This window comes from Solanum tuberosum, unplaced genomic scaffold (assembly GCF_000226075.1).
Source record: "Solanum tuberosum cultivar DM 1-3 516 R44 unplaced genomic scaffold, SolTub_3.0 scf00592, whole genome shotgun sequence".
Taxonomy (NCBI): domain Eukaryota; kingdom Viridiplantae; phylum Streptophyta; class Magnoliopsida; order Solanales; family Solanaceae; genus Solanum; species Solanum tuberosum.
The window spans coordinates 107,712-131,043 of NW_006239576.1; the positions used below are offsets into that span (position 1 = coordinate 107,712).

Sequence of the window (23,332 nt, forward strand, 5' to 3'; positions counted from 1 at the left end):
GTTGACTATTATGATACAATAAAACTAAATGAAGCATTTTCAACATTTTTCATCTAAAAAAAAACTAAAATATTTTCTCCATGTTGAATACTTAAGTAGAGTACTATTTACTCATGAAAATATGGATAAATATGGGTAAACTAGTATTTTATCCAATCCATTTTTACCCATATCAACTATGGGCGGGTTGAATTATTACTCATTTTATGTTGACCCATTTTCAACCCGCTTAAATTTGATCCAACCCGCCCATTTTCCACCACTAGCTGCGGACTTGCATGGTCCATGTCTTAAAGGTCCAATTAATTTGATTGGCCCAATGGATACATATTATGGAAAATTAAGCAAATACCCTATAAAAATAAAATAATTACAAACATATAGCCTTTTATATTCATACTTCACTAAATAATTATATTATATACCCCCAACTAATTTCGTTTAACTGATACTAAATCAGTATCATATACCGTATTAGTATCATTAAGGTTGATAATTTCGTTTAATTGATACTAAATCAGTATAAATATATTGTATTCATTATCAATCTTAATGAATTGGGGTATGGACTGTACTTTTTTTTTATTTTAGAGAATGGATATTTCTTGAATTACTTTGGATTGAGGTATGAACATGTAATTATTTTGAGTTTTTATGGTCCATTTACGTAGTTTTTTTAAATATTAATTATACATTTATATTACTTACACAAGAAAGTGTTGAAAATATTGAATATTAATTACATTGTAAACAACAATTTAAGAAGGCATAGTTGAGCAGCTTCAGTTGTCTGTTTGGTAGTTTTTATTTCGTGGTCTTTATTTTGTTTATGGTCTTTGTAGTTAAAGCTGAAGCTTTGAGTTCAAACCCCTAAAGCTTTACTATTTTTTTGTTTGTTAATATGTTCTATATTTTAAAATTATGTTAAAATTATTATAAATCAAAATAATTAACATTTTAAAATTTGATTATATAATTTAAAGATTATGTAAGAAGTACTATAAATCATAATAATTAACAATTTAATATATTTAAAAATTTTAGTTGACTCTCGAAATTCTTCCAATGACACATACGTTGGGACACAGAGAGTAACACATTCTTTGAAAATTACGTAAAGAGTATAATAGATCACAATAATTACTAATAATTCAAATATTTTAAAACTATATAAAAATTTAATTGACTCTTCAAATTTTATCAGTATCACATAAATTAAGATAAAATGAATAATATTATTAGGTCAGTGTGCAATACAGATAAAGATTAGAGTATATCCTCCTCGTAGGGTTGAGAACAATATAGCTTTCGACCTTGAATATATTCCCCCGTTCCACATTAGTAGATCATTTTCTTTTTTATACGCATAACAAAAAATCATAAATAAAAAAGTTATTTTACTAATTCACCCTTAAAAATTTTCTAGGAATGTAAACACTTTAAAAAAGAATTCCAATTGCAAGTGTAAAATCTAAAAAAATTAATTTATACTTTTTTGATATAATAAGGTGGACAACTAAAATGATATAATTATTTTTAGTAAGATGATAATATGGGAAGGAGGGAGTAATTATTAAGATTTATTACATGTCCACATAAAATAATAATATACATAACATAATTTTATTTTTAAAAATATTGTGTAAAAATAAAGAATAAGATTCTTAAAATGGAACTTAATTAAGCTTGTAGGATATGCTAATTAAGATGTATGAAAGGTTGAAATACTTTTATCTTGATTTTTTTTTTAGCTTATGCTTTGTAACAAGCAAAAATTGCTGTACTTATATTTAAAAACAGTTGTATTGATTGACCAAACAACTTCATTTTTTTATTTTCTCAAAGTGCTTTCGGCGTCTTGATTGATGGGCCAAACATGCTATAAATTAGGTTGTGTATCGGTTAGTTTGATCTAGTTTTGAAGTTTATCGATTCGACTTATCGGATATCGATTTGTAGACATGCTAAACCGTTATAGGAAAACCATCAAGATATTGCTTTATCAGTTATCAATTTATTGCTTATTGATTGTTATTGGTTTTACTGTTAAAATTGATACAAAAAAATAATTGAAAATCAATTAGAAATAAGGCGACAAACCAAATGAACCATGCACATGTGTTTACAATCTCCATCTTTCTCAAAAGCAAATATTGTTACATTGTAGAATAACCAAGAGTTTGAGACAACCAGAAATAAAAGTATGAAACTCAACTCTAAGGGCCCGTTTGGCCATGCGATATGATATCATGATATGAAATCATGATATGGTATCATGATAAGGAATCATGAGATGAAATTGAAGGTTTGTTTGGACATGCGATTTTACGCTGATTTCATCTCACGATACCATATCGTGATATGATATCGCATGGCCAAACGCCTACTAAGTAAACGACTTTATATTCAAAATGGTATAAATATAATTATTTAATTTGCTATTGAATTATCGATTAACCCTTTTTTAAAAATCGTCAAACCATTAAAAATCGATAATCCAATAATAAAAAGAAATCAAAATCATCACCAAGTTAAACCAATAACACATTACTATAATTTTTTTGAATTATTAATCTCGATTCGATTTTGAACCGTCCTAGGTTACGTTCATTTATATGTGAAGAAAGATTAATTATATGTTTCTAATTAGTATACTACATAACCCTTTCTCATACATATGGAATAGTAACTTTTATGGGGATTTTTATCTTTGGTATATAAATTGTTTGACAAGAGTCAAGAGGTGAAGAAAGAAGAGTAGAAGGGCAAAGAGTGGCGCCGCGAAGAGGAAGAGAAATAAGTATACAAGCAAATCAAGAATACAAAGGGACATTACAGAAAAGAAATAATCAAGATTGAGTGAAATGGCGTCAACAGCTACATCATCATCTGGGGTTGGGAAGAAGAGGCAGAAGAAAGGCCAAAAACAACAAGAGGTTACCAATGTTGCAGAATCCACCCAGATTCGGGTTGCCCAAGTTCTTGAACAGTTTCGTGCTTCTAATGATGAAGGTAACAATTATTTGATAAACCCCATTTACTTCACCTTGTTTAGTTGTTGAGAAAATAGATTAATACTTTATTGGTTGTAGGTTAATATATCATGTTTTGTTTGTTGCTATATGTGGTGCTTTGGAAGCTGGATTTTGATAAAAAGATATATTTGATGATTAAAGATTGTAAAATGTTTTGTATAAACTATGTCTTGACGATTAAAGATTGTAAAATATTGTGTACAAACTATGTTTTGATGCATAAAGATTGTAAATTTTTTATGAAAATTGAGTGGGGTTAGTTATATGAAATCCTAAATGTGTTTAAGTTGCATTTCGTTCGTACACTTATTAATTTGTAAAAGACAAGTTAGGGGTTTTCAGTTTTCTGCTATAGCTAAAAACAGCTTAAAGATGTGAATAGCTCTATACAGAAGAGACACAAATACAAACTGAATTGGGGTAAGAGGAAGGTACACAATCAGGTGGTATGTGGTTTTAGTGGCATAGTCTAATCTTTGCAAAAGTGTTATGCTTTTCATTGGCAACTATTACATTGGTTATGATTTATGTTCAATTTATGCTGCTGGTTCCCTTTTCTGTAGTTGTTGTATTTTGTAGCATCCACATGTAAAAATGCTGCTACTTGGAACTTCAAACAATAAATATGACTTTTTTTTGGGGAGAATTGATAGGAAGTAGTCTGGACACATTTTAACCACTCTCTTGATACTTAGATGATACTTTTAATTCCCTTTTTCTTCTATAATTGCCCATTACATGTAAATAAGGTAATTCTGACTTTATTCAACAAAAAAATGTGAATGAGATAATTCTGATTTATATGTTAAATGTTATAAGTCACTACTGTAAAATGTAAAATATTAATTCTTCTCCATTTGTTTTCAGCATGGGTTCTTCACTACTGTATTGCTTTTCATACTTAATTTTTTATATGTTTTACTTGAGTCAATGGTCTATCGGAAACAATCTCTCTACCTTCTCAAGGGTTGTTGTTGTTGTATGTAAAATGTTATGGATATCTATTTGTTGATGCAGTGTACACATTTGAATCAAACCTTTCAAATCGCGATAGAGCTGCAGTTCATATGTTATGCCGGAAAATGGGAATGAAATCAAAAAGTTCTGGGTACGTGTAGTAAGTTTCAGCACTATGACATGTTACTTGTATTTTTCCATAGCATCTTATAGTAACGTGCCATCATAATTCTCTGGCTGCTAAATAGACAGGGTAAACTTTTTCCTTTTCTGACTTAAGATGATGATGGGCCTGTCTTATCTTAGGCGTGGGGATCAACGTCGTATATCTATTTTCAAGACTAAACAGAACATGGACACACTGAAAGGAAAGGATGTGCTAAGTTGTTTTAAATTTTCGGAGGAGGCAAAATATGCTCTACAGGATTTATTTACGCGATATCCACCTGGTGATGGGGAGACAAGTGAACAAGTAGTCGGGAAACACAGTAAGAAATTTGATAAATTACGAGGAAAGAAGGATGATATGTTCTGTAAGCCTGCGATGAGCACGTCTGAAATTGCAAAAAGGGTTGAGTCATTTGCGTCAAGAATAGAAAAAACCCCAAACATGAGACAGGTTTTCTTCAATCTTCTATTTAGAGCTGACAAATATTATATACTGTTGCTCTTGATTTAGCTTGTAATATGCTTTCAGAAAAAAATAGAACAACAAAAGAATTAGTAATGGCTTGTTGGTTATTTACTTGCAGATTACATTACAAAGGTCTAAGCTTCCAATTGCTTCCTTCAAGGATGCTATTACATCAACTATAGAATCTAATCAGGTGACCATTATATAGCATCAAACAGTATGACATGACTACGCCTTTCTACTTTTGCTTCTCCAATCTCTATCAATCAATGCTGCCGTCATTATGTTCAAACTGAGAACGGTCCTTGAGATGAGATAAAGGCTTGTTTTCATTCGTCAAGACTGCACTTCTTACCCTCAAAAATAGAACATGTTGGCACTGCTTGTATCATATTTTGGTTTAATGCCTGCTATGGGGTTTGGATGCTTGGTAGTTCTCATCTTGGCTGGACTATTTTCCATGTGCAGGTGGTCTTGATCTCTGGTGAAACTGGATGCGGGAAAACTACACAGGTTAGAACTTCAAACCTTTATTTAGTCTGTGTTCTTTAGTATTTCTCAAAGAAGATGTAGTATTACTAGATATAACTTTTCCTCCCTATGATTCAGGTCCCTCAATTTATTTTAGATCATATGTGGGGTAAAGGCGAGACATGTAAAATTGTCTGTACTCAGCCACGACGAATTTCTGCCACATCAGGTTGGCACTTTATGCCCGCTCTGAAGGATTCATTTCTTTTCATGTGTTATGTGGAATGTGGTAATCAGTTCATAAATGTTCTGAGTATTGCTTGTCCAATGTGCAGTTTCTGAGAGAATTTCTGCTGAAAGAGGCGAAAGTATTGGGGATACTGTTGGTTACAAGGTACTACACTGTTTCTAATTGAGTTATTTCTTTTTCAATTTTGCTGGGTCACTTTTTCCTTTGACAAAGATATAAGTAAATTGGGTTTGGCAACTGTCTTTTGTGAATGACACGTGTACTCCTTCCCTTTACCAATATTTATTTTATTCTTTTGGTATTGGGACTAAACATTTTGACCCAGTACAAAATTTTTCTTTTTCCTTTCTTTTACTTACTCAAAAAAAGATTTCAAGACCTCTCTGCTCAATATCAAGCTAAAAACAATAACTGAGAACATGTTCAGACTTTCAAACTTGATATCCATATCAAGAACTTCTACAAGAGTCAGATGATTAAGTGCAAAAAAGGATGAAAGTTCAAAGTGAATCAAATGGAATGATTTCTTTTGGTAAGTTAAGGTTTAAATCATATAGAATAAATTATGACGATTAGCAGTATCAAATAGGAAAAACTGCTAATCCTACCCATGTTTAAATGGATATCCTATCAAATCCATTTGAAATCCAGGTTGGAGGTTTTTTACTTTATTAAAAAGGATTTTGTGATGGTGGAGTTCATTCTTTGAAATTCTTTCCTTTCTAAAGTGGAGGGTCAAATAAAACTTTTATTTGTGAGGTGAGGTAAACCTGAATCAATGCTTCTGTTTCTTACTTATCTGCGACTTATCACATGATTTTCAAATTCAAGAAGCGTTCCTAAACATAAATCAGGCGTGCGCAACAGGGGAGGGATCTCAGCAATAGCTTTCTCATATGTGGTGCTTACTTTGTGATGAGTGGCGTTAGTTTTCTGGTTGTTCTAACACTCTTAATGCCTTCACTGTCACTGCTTCACCCCCCCACCACCAAAAAAAAAGATGAGTGACGTTAGTTTTCTGGTTGTTCTAACACTCTTAATGCCTTCACTGTCACTGCTTCTCCCCCCAACCCCCCCACACTCACCACCACCACCACCAAAAAAAAAACAATTGAAAAAAAGTCTTCTTGCCTCTTAACCATTCTTCGCATGTAAAGTTATGTACGGCCTTTAATTACTGAGTTGTGGTGAATTCCAGATACGGCTGGAAAGCAGAGGTGGGAAGCAGTCATCAATCATGTTTTGTACCAATGGGATTCTACTGAGGGTCCTGATTACCAATGGAAGTGCCAGCTTCAACAAGGAGGCTCCTGGGAAAATGGGCAAGGATCCCATTTCTGATATAACCCACATCATTGTGGTACTTATCATTTCAATCTTTAATTAATGTTCTTACATATGCTCTGAAGCATTTTATACTTTAATTACTGCTCTGACATATGCTTTGACCTCTTCTTGTGAGCTGTTAATCAACTGCTTTTATGAAGTTACTGCATCATCCACTACCTCTCTTAACTCAATTGTGTTGTTGCAATTAAGAATGCGGTGAAGATTAATTAACACTTCTTTAAGATGTACGATGAAGTTACTGCATCATCCACTACCTCTCTTAACTCAATTGTGTTGTTGCAATTAAGAATGCGGTGAAGATTAATTAACACTTCTTTAAGATGTACGATGAAGTTACTGCATCATCCACTACCTCTCTTAACTCAATTGTGTTGTTGCAATTAAGAATGCGGTGAAGATTAATTAACACACTTCTTTAAGATGTACGAGAGGGCCACTTTACTCATTGGTCATCTGGAGATCATGTCCTGAAAGTATATCTAGGATTACCTAGTTGTTGCAATTAAGAATGAGGTGAAGATTAAATTAACACATTTCTTTAAGATGTACGAAAGGGCCTCTTTACTCATTGGTCATCTGGAGATCATGTGCTGAAAGTATATCTAGGATAACCTAGATGCTGATTGGTGCAAAATCTTATTTCTGTTTCTATGCTACAAAAGCTTTGTTGCTCTTTAAATTTATGGAGGGGTTTTGCCGATACATATAACAGAATTATATTCGATTTTTGCAGTATAAGCATTCATGGTCAAAGTTATTGCTATCTTTTGAGGAGCATGTGGAGCTTTCTTGTGTCGTCTGGTTTATCATTATGCTTAGCAGTTTTTCTTTTTCATAAAAAGATCTAAATGCAACATTACAAAAATGGACCATTTATCATTTTGTTGGAATCTCATTTTGAGTTGTAAATTTGAGTTTGCAAAATAATTCCTATTGAAGGCTTTTGCCTTTTCTTCCCTTTTAGAAATGTAGGGCTTGATCAGAATCAACATACTTCTTTAATCCCTGCGTTTAAGGCTTAACTGTCAATAGTTGGTTTGGGCTTGGGACTTCCATGTTCTATGTTGCGCGGACTCTTCATTTTTGCAGCTGAACCCATCTCGACGCGACTCTGGTGCGGGTGCGGGGTGCGTGTCAGATTCGGTCAATTTGATCCAGATACTTTGACCAGAGCTGAGGAAAAAAAATGGGGAAGAAGAGATCAATTAAAGTTGACGACTTTTTCTCCGATGAAGTTGTCGTATGGTCTGGTTGCTCCATGGAAAAAAATAGAGAAAAGGTATTTTCTTGTACAAGAGGAGGCGAAGGCTTCATGGGAAAGAAGAAAGAATTCTAAGTCTTTTTCTTGAAAAAGAAGAGAGACTTTTTCTTGAAAAGGAACAGAGCATGCTAAGGGTTTCTTGGGAGAAGAAACGTCTTTCTTGGGAGAAGAAAGGGCAACGCAGCACTTTAATGAATTGTACTATCTAATTTAAGTTGGGCTATATATATATATGATTATAATTTTTTTTATAATAAATAAAAGGAATTATAATTTTAAAAAAAAATTTAATTAGTAACAAGTCATAATTAATTTATGCTTTTAAATGGCCCGATGTAGGAGAGTGCATTATTTAGATTAAGCCTTAAAATCAAATCAAATTGAACCGAATTCTGATTTGATTTAGTTTATATTTTATGTTTGTACATCTATAATTGATATACTTCTACGTATAGTGTTTTACAAGATATTTAATAATAATATTATTATTATTATTATTATTATTATATTTTATAATATTGAATATTTTTAGCCGAATCCCCGCACCCGTATCCATGCTCGGATTCGCACCCCCGAATCTTAAAATTTAAATTTTGCCTAATCCGACTCTCGGATTCGCATTCATCTCGGATACCCGAGTCCGAGCAACTTAGTCCATGTTGAAGGTCTCAAGTTTGAAACCCCTTGCCGGCAAAAGCAAGGGGTTTTCTTTCTTGGTCGAGCTCGTCGCATTGGGTTTGCCTAGTGGGGGTTAACTCTCCTGTGTAGTTTGCGAGTTATTGCATAGGAGCTGGGGTTTTACCCTGTGCGCGCCCAAAGGGTAGCGACTGCGGGTTTCCCTTGTCATAAAATAAATAAAATACTATACTCGCATCTGGGGAAGTCAACAATGTGAAGTATGAAGTTGACAAGTTTATCTATTCCGATGATGATAACATAACAATCTTTGAATACTGAGGGATCCCCTACAAAATATTTCATAGTTCTCTCCACTCGAGTCATGGATTTGCATTTCCATGCATCTTCATAGTGTTGTCTTTTAGGGTAATAACAAATAAACAAACAAGAACATACCTAGTATAATCCCACGAGTAGGGTCTGGGGAGGATAAAGTGTACGCAAACCTTATTCCTATCTCTTGAAGATAGAGAAGCTGTTTATGAAAGACCCTTGACTCAAGTAACACATATCAAAGAATATATAAAAGAAAAAAAGAAATACCAAATAATAAAGGAAGCATTACATAACATTCTTGAAAAAGAACAAAATAATGCGGTAATAAAAGCACAAGAAACAATCGGTGGTTTGTCATAAAAAAGAAACAATCTATAGTAATAGATATCGAAGGACAAGAAATAGGTATGGTGCACCAAACTACTACCAACCCTATCTGGTAAAAAAGTAAGACAATGCTCAACTACCAACTAACCTTCTACTTTAATCAGCGACCTCCCTTTCCCTTAATCTAAGGTCATATCCTCGGTAAGCTGAAGATACGCCATATTCTGTTTAATCACCTCTCCCCCATACTTCTTCGTCCTACTTGTGCCAATCTCTCACACCTTTTCATTGGGGCCTGTGTACATATCCTCTTCACATGTTCGAACGATCTCAACCTCGCTTTCCTTATCTAGTCCATCATGAAGGCCACTCTCATCTTGTTCATGATATCTTTACTCCTAATATTATTTGTTCTAGTATGTTGACATATCCACCTCAAGTCCTCAACATTCTCATCTTGTGAACATGAGAGTTCTTAATTGGTCAATACTCCACCCCATGCAACATAGTCTGTCTAATAGGCACTTTGTAGAACTTACCTCTAAGCTTTAGCGGAACAGTCTTATTATAGAGGACTTCGGAGGTGAACCTCTATTTTTTCTACCCCGCACCTATACGATCCATAACATCATTGTCTATATCTCAATTTCATTAAATTTAAAACCCAATGCACTTGAAACTTTTTTTTTTTTGGGATGGCCTGGTATCAAGCCTCACTTCCATGCCAACCTCATGAGTTGCATCATTGAACTTGCACTCCAAGTATGTAGTTTTGATCCTACTCAACTTGAACCCTTTAGAGTCCAGGGTTTGTCTCCAAACGTCCAGACTCCCGCCTAGGGTTAACTCCACTAGGAGTCTCATTAATCAATACTATGTCATTTGCTCATACACCATGGTGCTTCACCTTAGATATGGCATGTCAATTTATCCATCACCAAGGTAAAACAAAAAGGAACTTAGAGATGACCCTTGTGCAACCCCATCACGACTGGAAAGTGCTACGAGTCTCCTTCAGGCCTTGGCTCCATCGTACATGTCCTTAATCGTCATAATGTATGCCGTCGGTGCACCTATAGGCCTTGGGACCATTTCCACCTATCTTTTTACTATCTGAATGACATGTAGTAGATCTCCCCGACATGAAACCGAAATGGTCATCGAAACTAGACATACCCCTCCTCATCCTTATTCGCACCACTTTCACCTATTTTTTCATAATGTGGCATAGCAACTTAAACCCCATGTAGTTGTTGCAGTTTTGAATATCGTCTTTGTTCTTGTACAAGGTAATCATTTAGTCCACCTCCATGCTTCGGGCATTTTTGTCATCTTAAAAATGACATTTAACAACTTAGTTAGCCACTTTAAACCCGCCTATTTGTGATCTTCCAAAAATTCCACTGGGATCTCATCTGGCATGATCGCTCTTCCTTTGCTCATCCTATGAATAACATCCTTAACCTCCTCAACCTTTATATGCTTACAATACCCAAAATCCCGACGACTCTCGATGTGCTCTAAATCACCCTTCACAATGTCCCTTACTCCGTCTTCATTTAAGAGTTTTTGGAAGTATGTATGTCATCTTCATGTAATGAGTTCCTTATCCACTAATACGTTGCCTTTCTTGTCTTTGATGCACTCCACTTGGTCTAGGTTTCTCACCTTGGCTAGCCTGTACATCTTCTTATTCCCACCTTTGTCCTCTAGTTCCGCATAAAATGTTTGAAAGCTTTCGTTTTTGCTATCGTCACCTCTGACTTTGCTCATTCCTCTCCATCTTATACCTTTCCCTAGTCATCCACGTCTCCTCCCCGTCCTTGCTCTCCACAAACTTTGCATTAGCAACCTTTGTTTCCACTTTCCCTTGAACTTCTCCATTCCACCGCCAATCCCCTAGATGTCCTCCAAAGTTACCCCTTGAGACCCGCAACAACTTTCTCGTTGCTTCCTTGATGCAACTAGTTGTCCTATCCCTTGCATCACCACTACTCCCCCAAGCCCCCATCGCCATCTTCTCCCTCATCTCCCGAGTTTTGACAGCTATCAAGCCAGTGTTGTCAAAGGCACGCTTAAAGCGCGCTTAAGCCCTACAGTGAGTCTCAAAACATGTTGAACGATTCACCTTGCTTTATGTGCACTTTAGTGTCGTGATCAAGGTTCTAAGACATACTTTTCCTTGCCAATGAGTCTCTTCCAAAGAGGCGAAACTAAACAATTGATATTTCACCTTATCGTATTTTGTTTTCAATTTCTTTGTATACATATTTGTATTTCTTTTTCCCTTGGTGCCTTTTTTTAATTAAAGCCCATGCTTTATTTGCGCTTTGCACTTAAAAGCCCCAACGGACCTTGGCGTTTTTTTGCGCTATTTGCTTTTGATAACATTGAGTCAAGCAACCCCATTTGATCCTTGGCTGATCTCACTTAACTCTCCTTTTTCTCTTAAGCTCCAAATCCATCGCTGAGCTTATTTGGGTTGTAAGATTCTCACTCAGGATAGACCTTATCTGTTTATCACCCTTACTAAGGAGTTAACTATCAATGTGAGTCTTAGCCAACAAACTACGGAAGGTCAGTAAGTGTTCCTCCTTCTTGGGGGAACTCGAGCTAACTACCACCAACTCAAGCTTTTGCTAAATCTAAATGCGAGGCTCCTCCTTTGTTTCTATCCCCAAAGCCATAACTTTCTTTTAGGGTAATATGAAGACTCCTAATATTTGCAGTATTTTTCGAGATAATTTTGAGGTAAAAAACCACAAGTTTCTAGATACATTATTGATAGATGTATAGAACAATGACATTAATGAGTTACTTGAGTGTTTGGTTTCTAACAGAGCCTTTTATACTCAGAGAAAGTCTAAATGGTCAAATATAGCAATTCTCCTATTGCAATATGTCATTGTGAATTGAATCATATCCTGAATATTACTCAAGATTACATGTAGAAAACCGTAACCCAAGTGCAAGTTTTAGATTTGTGGGAGTAATATTTTTGTTTCTTCCATCTTTTGTCTGTATCTGGTGTGTTCCTTCTGAAGTTATGATGTTCATATTTCTCTTTCTTCTTTTTCCTTCTATCACAGTTCTCTGCAACAATATATTTAGTTACTATCATTTATTTACTTTTTTACTTGGCTCTTTGATTTATGTTTGTATCTCACAAGTCCGGCTTCAATCTGTGTGGTGTTTGTTTTGTTGCTTGCAAAGTTCATTTGTCATGTTAATCCTTCTCTACTTCTGCTTGTAGAGATGCTTATATTTTCTAATTTGACACATTCTCAGCTGTGCTTCTTCTTTGTTTTTTACTGCCTAACAAACTTCAAATTTCACAGGACGAAATTCATGAGAGGGATCGCTACTCCGATTTCATGCTCGCTATTCTCAGGTGCATTGGTTTAATCTATTTTATTAGTTACATAGATATGTGGATTATAATTTTGTCCGTCATGAATGATCTTTCTGACAGGAATTGGGATCATAATGTGCTAATTTTTGGCTTGCCAACTGGCCAAGTCAATTAACCTCCTTTCTGTAGCTTATTTATGCAAACCTGTCTGGATTATAGAAATTAGCTTGTCATTTTCATTCAAGAAACATAAAAAGGTGTCACTACTTAATTCCTTTCAATTTAAACCACTGTGAAACAGCAAATGTTCAAGTTGATCTTTCTTTACTTGTAGGGACTTGCTTCCTTCATATCCAAATTTGCATTTGGTAAGACTTCTCATTTTGCTTTTGTATTGTAATAAAACAGTGCCTCTTTTTCTTGTTTTTATTCCAGTAATATGTATGTGGTTTTATGATATAATCAATTGAATGGACCTCCAAACAGGTTCTGATGAGTGCTACACTGGATGCTGAACGTTTTTCAAAATACTTTGGTGGCTGCCCAGTTATCCGAGTCCCTGGATTTACTTATCCTGTAAAACCTTTCTCCTAGTTTCTATATGCTGATTTATCTCTTTGTTGATTTATGATGTGAGTTTTTGAAGTATTTACACGCCTCTACACCTATGCCAGGTAAAAACATTCTATCTTGAGGATGTACTTTCTATTGTAAAGTCAACTAAAAATAATCACCTTGATTCCACCTCATCCAGTGTCATGCCTGAGGAATCAATATTAACAGAGGAGTACAAAGTTGCCTTAGATGAAGCAATTAATCTGGCTTTTTCAGATGATGATCTGGATCCCCTTTTGGATCTAATATCTTCTGAAGGGGGACCAAAAGTTTTCAATTATCAGCATTCTTTGAGTGGAGTGACGCCATTGATGGTGTTTGCTGGAAAAGGCCGCGTTGGTGACATTTGCATGCTCCTCTCTTTTGGTGCTGACTACCATTTACGTGCTAATGATGGGAAAACTGCTCTAGATTGGGCTGAGCAGGAGAATCAGACAGAAGCTGTTGAAATAATTAAGGAACACATGGAGAAATCATCTTCCAGTTGTGAGGAGCAGCAACATTTACTTGACAAATACCTATCAACAGTTGACCCTGCACTGATTGATGATGTCCTTATTGAACAACTATTAAAAAAAATATGCATAGACTCGGAGGACGGGGCCATCCTTGTTTTCCTTCCTGGTTGGGAGGACATTAACAGAACACGAGAGAGATTGAGAGCAAGCCACTATTTCAATGATCAGTCTAAGTTTTCAGTGATCCCTCTCCATTCTATGGTTCCTTCTGTGGAGCAAAAGAAGGTTTTTAGACACCCTCCTCCAGGCTGCCGCAAAATCGTTCTTTCAACTAATATTGCTGAAACTGCCATTACCATTGATGATGTTGTTTATGTAATAGACAGTGGACGAATGAAAGAAAAAAGTTATGACCCTTATAATAATGTTTCAACTCTTCAATCATCATGGGTCTCAAAAGCAAGTGCAAAGCAAAGAGAAGGGCGTGCTGGGCGGTGCCAGCCAGGGATTTGTTATCATCTTTATTCAAAACTTCGAGCAGCTTCATTGCCTGATTTCCAGATTCCTGAGATTAAGAGGATTCCTATAGAGGAACTATGTCTTCAGGTGCTTCATTATTCTTCCTTGTCATTTGGGAATATGATTTTCATACTGGAAATACTTTGCATGATGATTAGGTGAAATAACTTTTACCAGTTCAAATAAAAAAGATGATTAGGTGAAATATATTGAGCTTGTTGGTAGTTGAAAATATTAGCTAGGGATGAAAGGACGTGAAGAAACTTGTAATAATGAAAATAAAAAGTAATTCAGTAGACTTTTGAAAGTTATTCTAGTTTTGTTAAACAAATCTACTCACAGTGAATGTAAAATATTTAACAAAAGAGCTTGCTATATAGCAGTTTAAATACCTTTTCTTTGGCAGGTCAAGCTTCTTAACCCTGATTGCAAGATAGAAGAATTCCTGCAGAAAACACTTGACCCTCCGGTTTATGAGACCATACGTAATGCAATCATTGTTCTTCAAGATATTGGGGCGCTGTCATTTGATGAGAAACTTACAGAGCTTGGAGAAAGGCTAGGATCTTTACCAGTTCATCCGCTTACAAGCAAGATGCTTTTAATTTCCATCTTATTGAACTGCCTTGACCCAGCATTGACTATGGCTTGCGCTTCTGACTATAGAGATCCATTTACCCTACCTATGTTGCCAAATGAGAAGAATAAAGCTGCAGCTGCAAAAGCTGAGTTAGCCTCATGGTATGGTGGAAGAAGTGATCAATTAGCAGTTGTGGCTGCGTTTGAGGGCTGGAAAAATGCGAGAGAAACTGGTCAAGAATCGAGGTTTTGTTCTAAGTACTTTGTATCTTCAGGCACTATGCATATGCTATCAGGAATGCGTAAACAACTTGCATCTGAACTATTGAGGAATGGGTTTATTCCCGGAGATGGATCTTCCTGTAACCTTAACGCACAGGATCCAGGCATACTACATGCTGTTCTTGTTGCTGGTTTGTACCCTATGGTTGGAAGACTGCTCCCGCCTCTGAAAAATAATAAGAAGGCTGTCATTGAGACTGCAGGTGGTGATAAAGTTCGATTAAGCCCTCATTCAACTAACTTCAAGCTTTCATTCCAAAAATTCTATGAGCAACCATTAATTGCATATGATGAGATAACTCGTGGTGATGGAGGTCTGCTTATAAGGAATTGCACTGTCATTGGGCCACTCCCACTGTTGTTGCTGGCAACAGAGATTGTAGTGGCTCCTGGAAATGAAGAAGATGATGATGGCAATGATGATGATGAAAGTGATTATGAAGATGCTGATGAGGACAATGGCGAGGAAGGTAATATTAAAGCAGATCTGTCAGAAGCCCATCAAGGAGAGAAAATTATGTCTTCTCCTGATAATACAGTTAAGGTCATTGTTGATAGATGGATTCCTTTTGAGTCAACAGCTCTTGACGTTGCTCAAATTTACTGCCTAAGAGAGAGATTAGCTGCAGCAATTTTATTCAAGGTAATTTTTTTTGTTCTGCATTGTTTTAAAGAGAGAACCTTACGCCTCCCCTCCACTCCCCAAGCAAAATGAGAAGAACAGAAAGAAAAACAACACAAAGTAATTAGGGTATCATTCTGTTGCTATGTCAAGATAGTTACTGACATATGTGGCTTTTGGTTGGTCTAATGTGTAAGTGAATGTTATTACAGGTCACACATCCTGGAAAAGTTCTTCCTGAGGTTCTTGCAGCCTCTATAAATGCAATGGGTTGTATCTTGTCTTACAATGGGATGTCAGGAATATCATTGCTGCATGAGCCTGTGGACTCACTTACTACAATGGTTAGTGCTACTGAGATTGGTCAATCTGATCCTGGGTGGAATAACAGAATGGATATGAATCCCAACATTTCTCCCAATTCATTTGAGTACAATGGCCGGCATCAGCGCCCCAATATGCATCATCAAAGAGGTGGCATTCATGTATCAAAGGTAAGACAAACTGGAATCAATCATCAAATTATCATGTCCAAAATACTTGTTTTATTGGATTAAATTTGCTCAAAGTTCTGTATCTCAAAGAGTCTATCTGTACAGGGATCGTCTGCGCATAGAGGTACCATGCAAAGAGGTCATTCTAAGCGGAAGCGTGGAAATGGACCTTATTAAATCAGGTTTTAGACAGATTTATTCACACAATTAACAGAGGTTTTTTTTCACAGAAGCAACAGCAAGAATCTTCCCTTTTTTGTTACTCCAAGAAGGTAAAGTAAGTAAACATATAGGGGTGTTGTATGTATGCTGTAGGGAATCAAAATGGGGTTTGCTACATCAAAGGGAAGATAGATGAATGCTGTATTTTTTTGTTGTATGATACAAAATCTTATAGTCCGAGCATTTGATTGTTCATAAAAAGTACAAAGAAGTGCATATTTTGAAAGAAAAAGTTGTCAAAATATGCCCTTCCCATCTCCTACATTATTTGAGTTTTTCAGACTTTTTTTGTTGGAGTAGAAAGCCTGTCTCCTTGCGCCTTGTAAGGTGCATAGGGACCTGCGCCTTCCTACCCCAATTTAGAGGCAGTCTCCCTCCTGTTTAAATGTTACTTTTGGTTTCAAACTTATTTTTGTTGCTCTTTTGGAAATTTCACTCAATTTTTTTGTCCTTTTGTCTCCGGACTCATATTTATGTACAAGAAGAAATTAGCTTCACATCAACTTCAAGGGTTCATAAAGCTATGAAAAATATATACTATTGTTTCAAAAGCGAGTGCATTATGGATAGGATCTGTGAGTTCAATTAATTAAATCCATTCCTTTCATCTTGAATCCTACATACATACACCAAAAGACATCTAAATATATACATAAATTAACACGATTTTCATTTTCAACTCATTGATTCTAGATTTTAAATTTGTCTCCACTGCTATTCACATAGAAGCAATATCAACAACAACAACAACAACAATATAGTGGAGTCTGAGGATCGAGTGGGATGTATGTAGACCTTATCTACGATATCAATTGACTGAAACTAAACTCTCCTTATAAACAACTATTTCCAGCTTGCCTCTTTTCCCATAAAATCCAAGTGTCTTCATTTCTTGATTTGAAGGATCATAAATCACTAATTGTCCAGAGCTATTTTCCAAAATTAGCTCACCATTTTTCCAAAACCCTAAAGGCCTTTCCACCCTAGAAATAGGACCAATTCTTTGCAATTTAGTCCAACAATTTTCAACTCCCATTTCATTATTCATCACCCATATATCATAATACTTCTCCACTTCTTTTAAACAATAAACAATAAGTGAAATTGATTCTTTAAATGGCACAATCACCCAAACACTCCTCATAATTTCTTGCTCTCCAAAAAATCCAATATTTGATGGTAACTTAATATTTTGAAAAATCTCTTCACTCATGTTAAATAAAAGTATCACCTCATGATTATCAACATCTTGACCTAACCAACAAAAAATCTCATTTTCATATACCATACTCCATGAAGTATTACCATACTTTATTTTAGATGGCACAATCCCTTTATACTTCTTCCAAGAATTTGTATTCAAAGAGTATATCTCAACTTGATAAACAAAAACACGATCAATCGATAGACAAAATAAAATTTGTATTACCTTATAATTGTTTTTCTTCGAATCAAACCCTAATCCAAAATCACTCCCACGTACTGTTGATCCAACAAGACGTTGAATTTGTGATTGAGGTAATATTTTGTAGTCTCTAATTGATGGATTCCATAGAACAATGTTATCTGGATAACCACATAAACAAACAATGCCATTACATGGACCTATAAGTCTTATGTGACTAAATTTGTCTTTGAAGTATTCTGGAAAATCTTGATTGATGAAAACATCAAATGTGTCATTTTGTGACAATGAGAGGATCCTTTTATTTGTAATGTTTCCACGACGACTAATTAGCAAATGAAGATGATTTTGTTTGTTATTTAGGTTATACAAATGCTTCGAGATGAAATTAGGGTTGTTGATGAGAGAATACCAGAATTTGCAAACGCATTTGAACCTTATCAAAGAAGTTACAGGTAATCTTGTCAAAATCTCGAAAATTACATCTTCAGATGGATTCATTACCCTTTAATACTCTCTTGTTTTTTCGCAATTTTTTATTTTATTTTTGGGTTTATCTTCAAATGGATATGTAAGAAAGGAAATAAAAATAGGAGAATCTAAAGTAGTCCATAAATGTAGCTTTATTTCTGAAATATGAGATTAAATTTGATGTTTGAAGTTCCTCATTTCTTGGAATATATGAAGCAATTTTCCATGATCAAAATTCAACCATTATTATTAAGGATGATGTGTAATGAAAAAATGGTTCAATTTTGACATGACATCTTTTTAATTCAAATATATAATTGCTTCAATTAATAATAAGAAAAAGTGCTTATGCTAATATAAGGGGGGGAAAAGAAGACTATATTTTTTTTTGGCTAATAAAAGAAGACAAATTCTCATATATATATATAGCTAGGGTTTAGTTTCCTATTTCTAAGAAGAAAATTAAACACCAATTTCTCCCTCACAAACCATATTATATATATGAGTTTCATGTTTTCAAAAGAAAACACATATAATGCCAAACCATATTATGCTGCAGGTGCTACTTTTGCTCCATCATCATCGTCATCATCAACATCATTCTCGAACTCTCTACTCAAACAGAAGCTAATTACAAACCTTGCTTCTATCTCATAGGGACGAAAAAGTGATGTGTTTCCGCTCACAATCACCATTTTTTTGAAAAAACAAGATTCAAAACTTGAAAGAGTGAGAATTTTGGAAATTAAACCCTAGTTGCAATTAGCTAGTGATGAGGAATGTTGATACTAGCTATGCTCCTCTTGTCCTATTATTTATAGCATTGAAAGTGGCATTGGTAGAAAATATCGACCCATTAATTCCATTGAGAGCTATCTATCATCTTTATTAGTGAATCTTTTTTACTTATAGCATTGAATCTTTTTACTTTAATTTTTGAGATTTACTTTTGCAAAATAAATTGATGAAGTCCACAAATTGTTGAAGGAATGCAATGACATGAGGTAAACTCATGGTTTTCACAATCCACACGTGCTTCTTCTCTTCTTTACACACTCTTTAATTTGCCACATCGGAAATACAAGGTTATATATATATATATATATGTTTCATCAAAATTTATTTATAATTTACTTATGTAAGCAAAAATATTCAAGGTGAGAGCATTTATCTTATTGGTTTCATGTATACGAGTTTCTATGACAATTTTTTGTGAGACTCAAAATGTCACACTGTCTCTTTCCTTCTAGACTAAAATAGTGAATTTTGAAGCTTTATTCATAGTAAATTCAGTGATCGAAAGTTTTGTAATTAATGTCAGTCATTCTAACTATTATCATTTTGAATGGATTGTTGTCACTTTTTTCAATGAACTGTTTCTTTTATTTTTGTGTAGGTTAGTAACCAAATCGAACCGAAACCGATAAGAATCAAACCGCCGATTAAATTAGTTTGATTTTGATTTTAACCAATAGCCAACCCAAACAGACTCGTAAACATCCTAAACATACAAGATATTAAACATGATAATCTCACCTAAAAGTGTTATAAAAATACATATATGATGCGGAATATTATTATAGCAATAAATTGAACCAACAAGTCTTTTTGATAAATTAGTCTTTACCTCCAATTTTATATACACAAAATTTATCTTCCCAGGCTTTCACCTCATGCAGTGATCCAAGACACTTTGTCTATATCATCAAAATTTCATTTAGTCCAACAACTTTCTGAGACAACCCATATAATTAATGTGATCTATTATGAGAGATTAATCCATTTCTGTCATATCTATTATGAGTTCTAGATATATGATTATCTCCAAAAATAATAAAAAGAGCTATATATATTGCTGATATAATGAGAAAAAGAAGACAATAAACAAAGTATATATAACATTATTTGTTAACACTCATCCTTTGCATGGATATTGTCTAGGAATAGAAAATTGACTAATAGAAAACACTACATAGTTTCAAAGCAACATACTAAGAGGTTACGCTGCAGGTGCCACTTTTGCTCCATCATCATCACCTTCAAACTCTCTATTCGAACAGAAGCTAATTATAGGCCTTGCTTCTACCCTGAAGGGACGCAAAGGCGATGTATTCCTGTTCACAATCACCATTTTAATTTGAACAATATAAAAACTTAGATATAAAGCCCTAGTGTTTAATTAGTGATGACTGATGAGGGTGATACTAGCTCCTCCTCTTAGTCCTAGTATTTATAGCAATGGAATGTATGACATTTGGAGAAAATATCGACCCATTACTTTCTAAAGAGAGTTATAGGCCTGCATGCATTTTTAATACTCAATTTTTAGCGTTAATAAATATGCACAACAAAGAGTGCTAAAATCTTTATATCAGCATTTCCATTAGATTCAATGTTGTTATAGGCTTTAATTAAGCAGCATTTACAAAAAGTGCTAAGATGAAATTGTCACTAATAATTGCAGCTAAAAATCATTTTTGATGGAGTGGTTGTTTGAATCCTTTAACTTTTTGAGATTTGCTTTTTGCAAAATGAGTGAAATTAGAAAAGATGAGAGGAAAATGTGAGAGGGTGGATTGGTGAATTTGTGGACACATACACATTAATTGTTGAGGAAATGAAATGGCATGAGGTAAGCTCATGGAAGATGTTTGGCTTTCACGATCTTACACATACATATTCCCTTTCATGCACACTCTTTGATTTGCCACATAGAAATATATGGTCAAAACTAGTTAGTAAAATAAACTTTTAAATTTTGTGATTTTAAATTAACGATGCGTATAGTCTTTTAAATGATTTAGTGGTCTTAAATTTGTCATGTACAATCTTGAAATTGAAATACTTTCTAAATATAGAAAAAAGACACTCTATTTAATACATATCAAACAGAAAAGTAAGATACTTAAATTGGAGACAGAAGGAGTACTTAAAAAGACTTGAACATATAAAGAGACCTATATTCGATAAAGATCAAAGAAAAAACTAAGACACTTAAATTGGAGAAGTATACTTAGAAATTAAAGACTTAAATATAGAAAGAGACACTCATTTGATATAGATCAAAGAAAAAACTAAGACATTTAAATTGGAGAAGTATACTTAAAAATTAAAGACTTAAATATAGAAAGAGACACTCTATTTGATACAGATCAAACATAAAAGTAACTATAACACTAAAATTGGATACAAAAGGAAGACTGAAATATAAAAAGAAACACTCTATTTAATAGAGATCAAAGAGAAAAGTAAAACATTTAATTAGATATAGAAAAAGTACTCATAAAGACTTAAATAACGATTCCTATTTATAACGGAAACACATGAACTAACGTTACGCTACAAGTACCATTTTTGCTCCATCATCATCACTTTCAAACTCTCTATTCAAACATAAGCTAATTACCGGCCTTGCTAGCTAGTTCTATCACATTGAAGAAAGCGACAAACGACGTTGCTTATTTCATTTTTTTTTAAATAAGTTAAATAACAATAACGACACATTCCTCGTTTTGTATGACACCGTCCATCGCTTTTTGAAAAGCGTTAAAGACAAAAGCGACAAAAGTGATTGCGTCATTTTTCTGTTACTTTTGACCGTCGTTTTTCAGCTATTTTTAAGTAGTGATATTTATGCATCAAATGTAAATAAAATATACATATCATGATATTGAACATGATAATCTCACTTAAAAGCGTCATAAAGTACATATCTGATGCGAAAGATATTATAGCGATAAATTGAACCACCAACTCTTGATAAGTTAGTTTCTACCTCCCTCCTTTTACTTTTTTTTTATATATATTATTTAAGTAGAAGAATACAAAAGGGGATTAAATCTTACCTCTAATTACAAGACGATGCAAAAGGAAAGAGGGGAGCAATAAGCTTCAATCTAAAGGTAGCTAAGATGGAGAAAAAAAACGCTATTTCTTTAGTCCATATTAAGTAAATTGTTGGATTATGACGCACCTCTTAAAGAAAAATATTTTAGAGCATCAATAAAATGCTATTTTTCCATTATTGCTCTTTTTTGAAAATATTTTTTGTAGTTGATTTTTTTTGTTAGAGGTATGATCTTGTCCCTCTCTAACTTTGTATCTTTTTTTGAACGAATAGATATGATAGGAGTCAAGCCTAATCCCAGGCTAAGGGCTCACGATCCTGGTGATGGCGTTTTTTTTTTTTTTTAAATCGTAAGATTAATTAACAAATGGTGTATAATTTAAAACATGGTTCAATTTTGATATGAAATATTTGGAGTTCTAGATATATAATTAACTCCTAAATTAATAAAAAGATCTATTGCTGATATAATGAGAAAAAGAAGACAATAAATTGAAAAGTTTTGCCTAATATTCCTAATATTATTCTTTAATAGTCATTTTTTGCATGGATATGCTATGCTCTAGGAATAGAAAATTGATTAATAAAATTTGACTCTATTAATATTACATAAATTAATTTGTAATTTTTATTTCACATCATAAAATAAGTACACAATTATTATTGAATCGACCCAAACCTTGCTAATTGAGAAAACACTACATATTATCTCATTGTCATCACTACTATAGTATATATTTTTTTAATTAATAGAAAGACTAAAGGAGAACACAAGTGCTAATTAACTTGACCGTCATGACTGGCTTCATGGTTTCAAAGCAACATACTATGAAATTATGCTGCAGGTGCCACTTTTTTTCCGTCATCGTCGTCGTCATCATCACCTTCATACTTTCTATTCAAACAGAAGCTAATCACAAGCCTTGCTTCCATCCTTTCGGGGCGAAAAGACGATGCATTTCCCTTCACAATCACCATTTTAATTTGAAATAAATAAAAACTTAAATATTAAGACCTAGTTGTTAATTAGTTATGAGGGTGATACCAGCTCCTCCTCTTTGTCCTAGTATTTATAGCAACAGAATGAGTGACATTTGGAGAAAATATTGAGCTGTTACTTTCTAAAGAGAGTTGTCAGCCTATCATGCATCTACAACAAAATCAGCTTTTAGCAGCATTAAATATGCACTCCAGCATTGCCATTAGATTCAATATAGCTATAGACTT

At 34.1% G+C, this 23,332-nt stretch overlaps 2 protein-coding genes across 2 annotated transcripts; one reads left to right on the forward strand and one right to left on the reverse strand.

Moving 5' to 3' along the window:
- Window positions 1–2,672: 2,672 nt before the first annotated feature.
- LOC102602592 (ATP-dependent RNA helicase DHX36) lies at window positions 2,673–16,655 on the forward strand. Its single transcript, XM_006366565.2, has 15 exons — window positions 2,673–3,012; window positions 4,053–4,143; window positions 4,299–4,611; window positions 4,745–4,819; window positions 5,095–5,139; window positions 5,236–5,326; window positions 5,433–5,491; window positions 6,546–6,707; window positions 12,578–12,630; window positions 12,926–12,959; window positions 13,078–13,167; window positions 13,266–14,270; window positions 14,590–15,687; window positions 15,879–16,160; window positions 16,266–16,655. The coding sequence occupies exons 1-15, from the start codon at window positions 2,865–2,867 to the stop codon at window positions 16,335–16,337; spliced, it is 3,618 nt and encodes a 1,205-aa protein (XP_006366627.1). The 5' UTR covers window positions 2,673–2,864; the 3' UTR covers window positions 16,338–16,655.
- A 179-nt stretch (window positions 16,656–16,834) lies between these two features.
- On the reverse strand, window positions 16,835–18,347 carry LOC102605396 (F-box protein CPR30-like). The gene has a single exon (XM_006366574.2). It carries the CDS (start codon window positions 18,286–18,288, stop codon window positions 17,191–17,193), a length of 1,098 nt encoding a protein of 365 aa, XP_006366636.1. The 5' UTR covers window positions 18,289–18,347; the 3' UTR covers window positions 16,835–17,190.
- Between the last annotated feature and the right edge of the window lie 4,985 nt (window positions 18,348–23,332).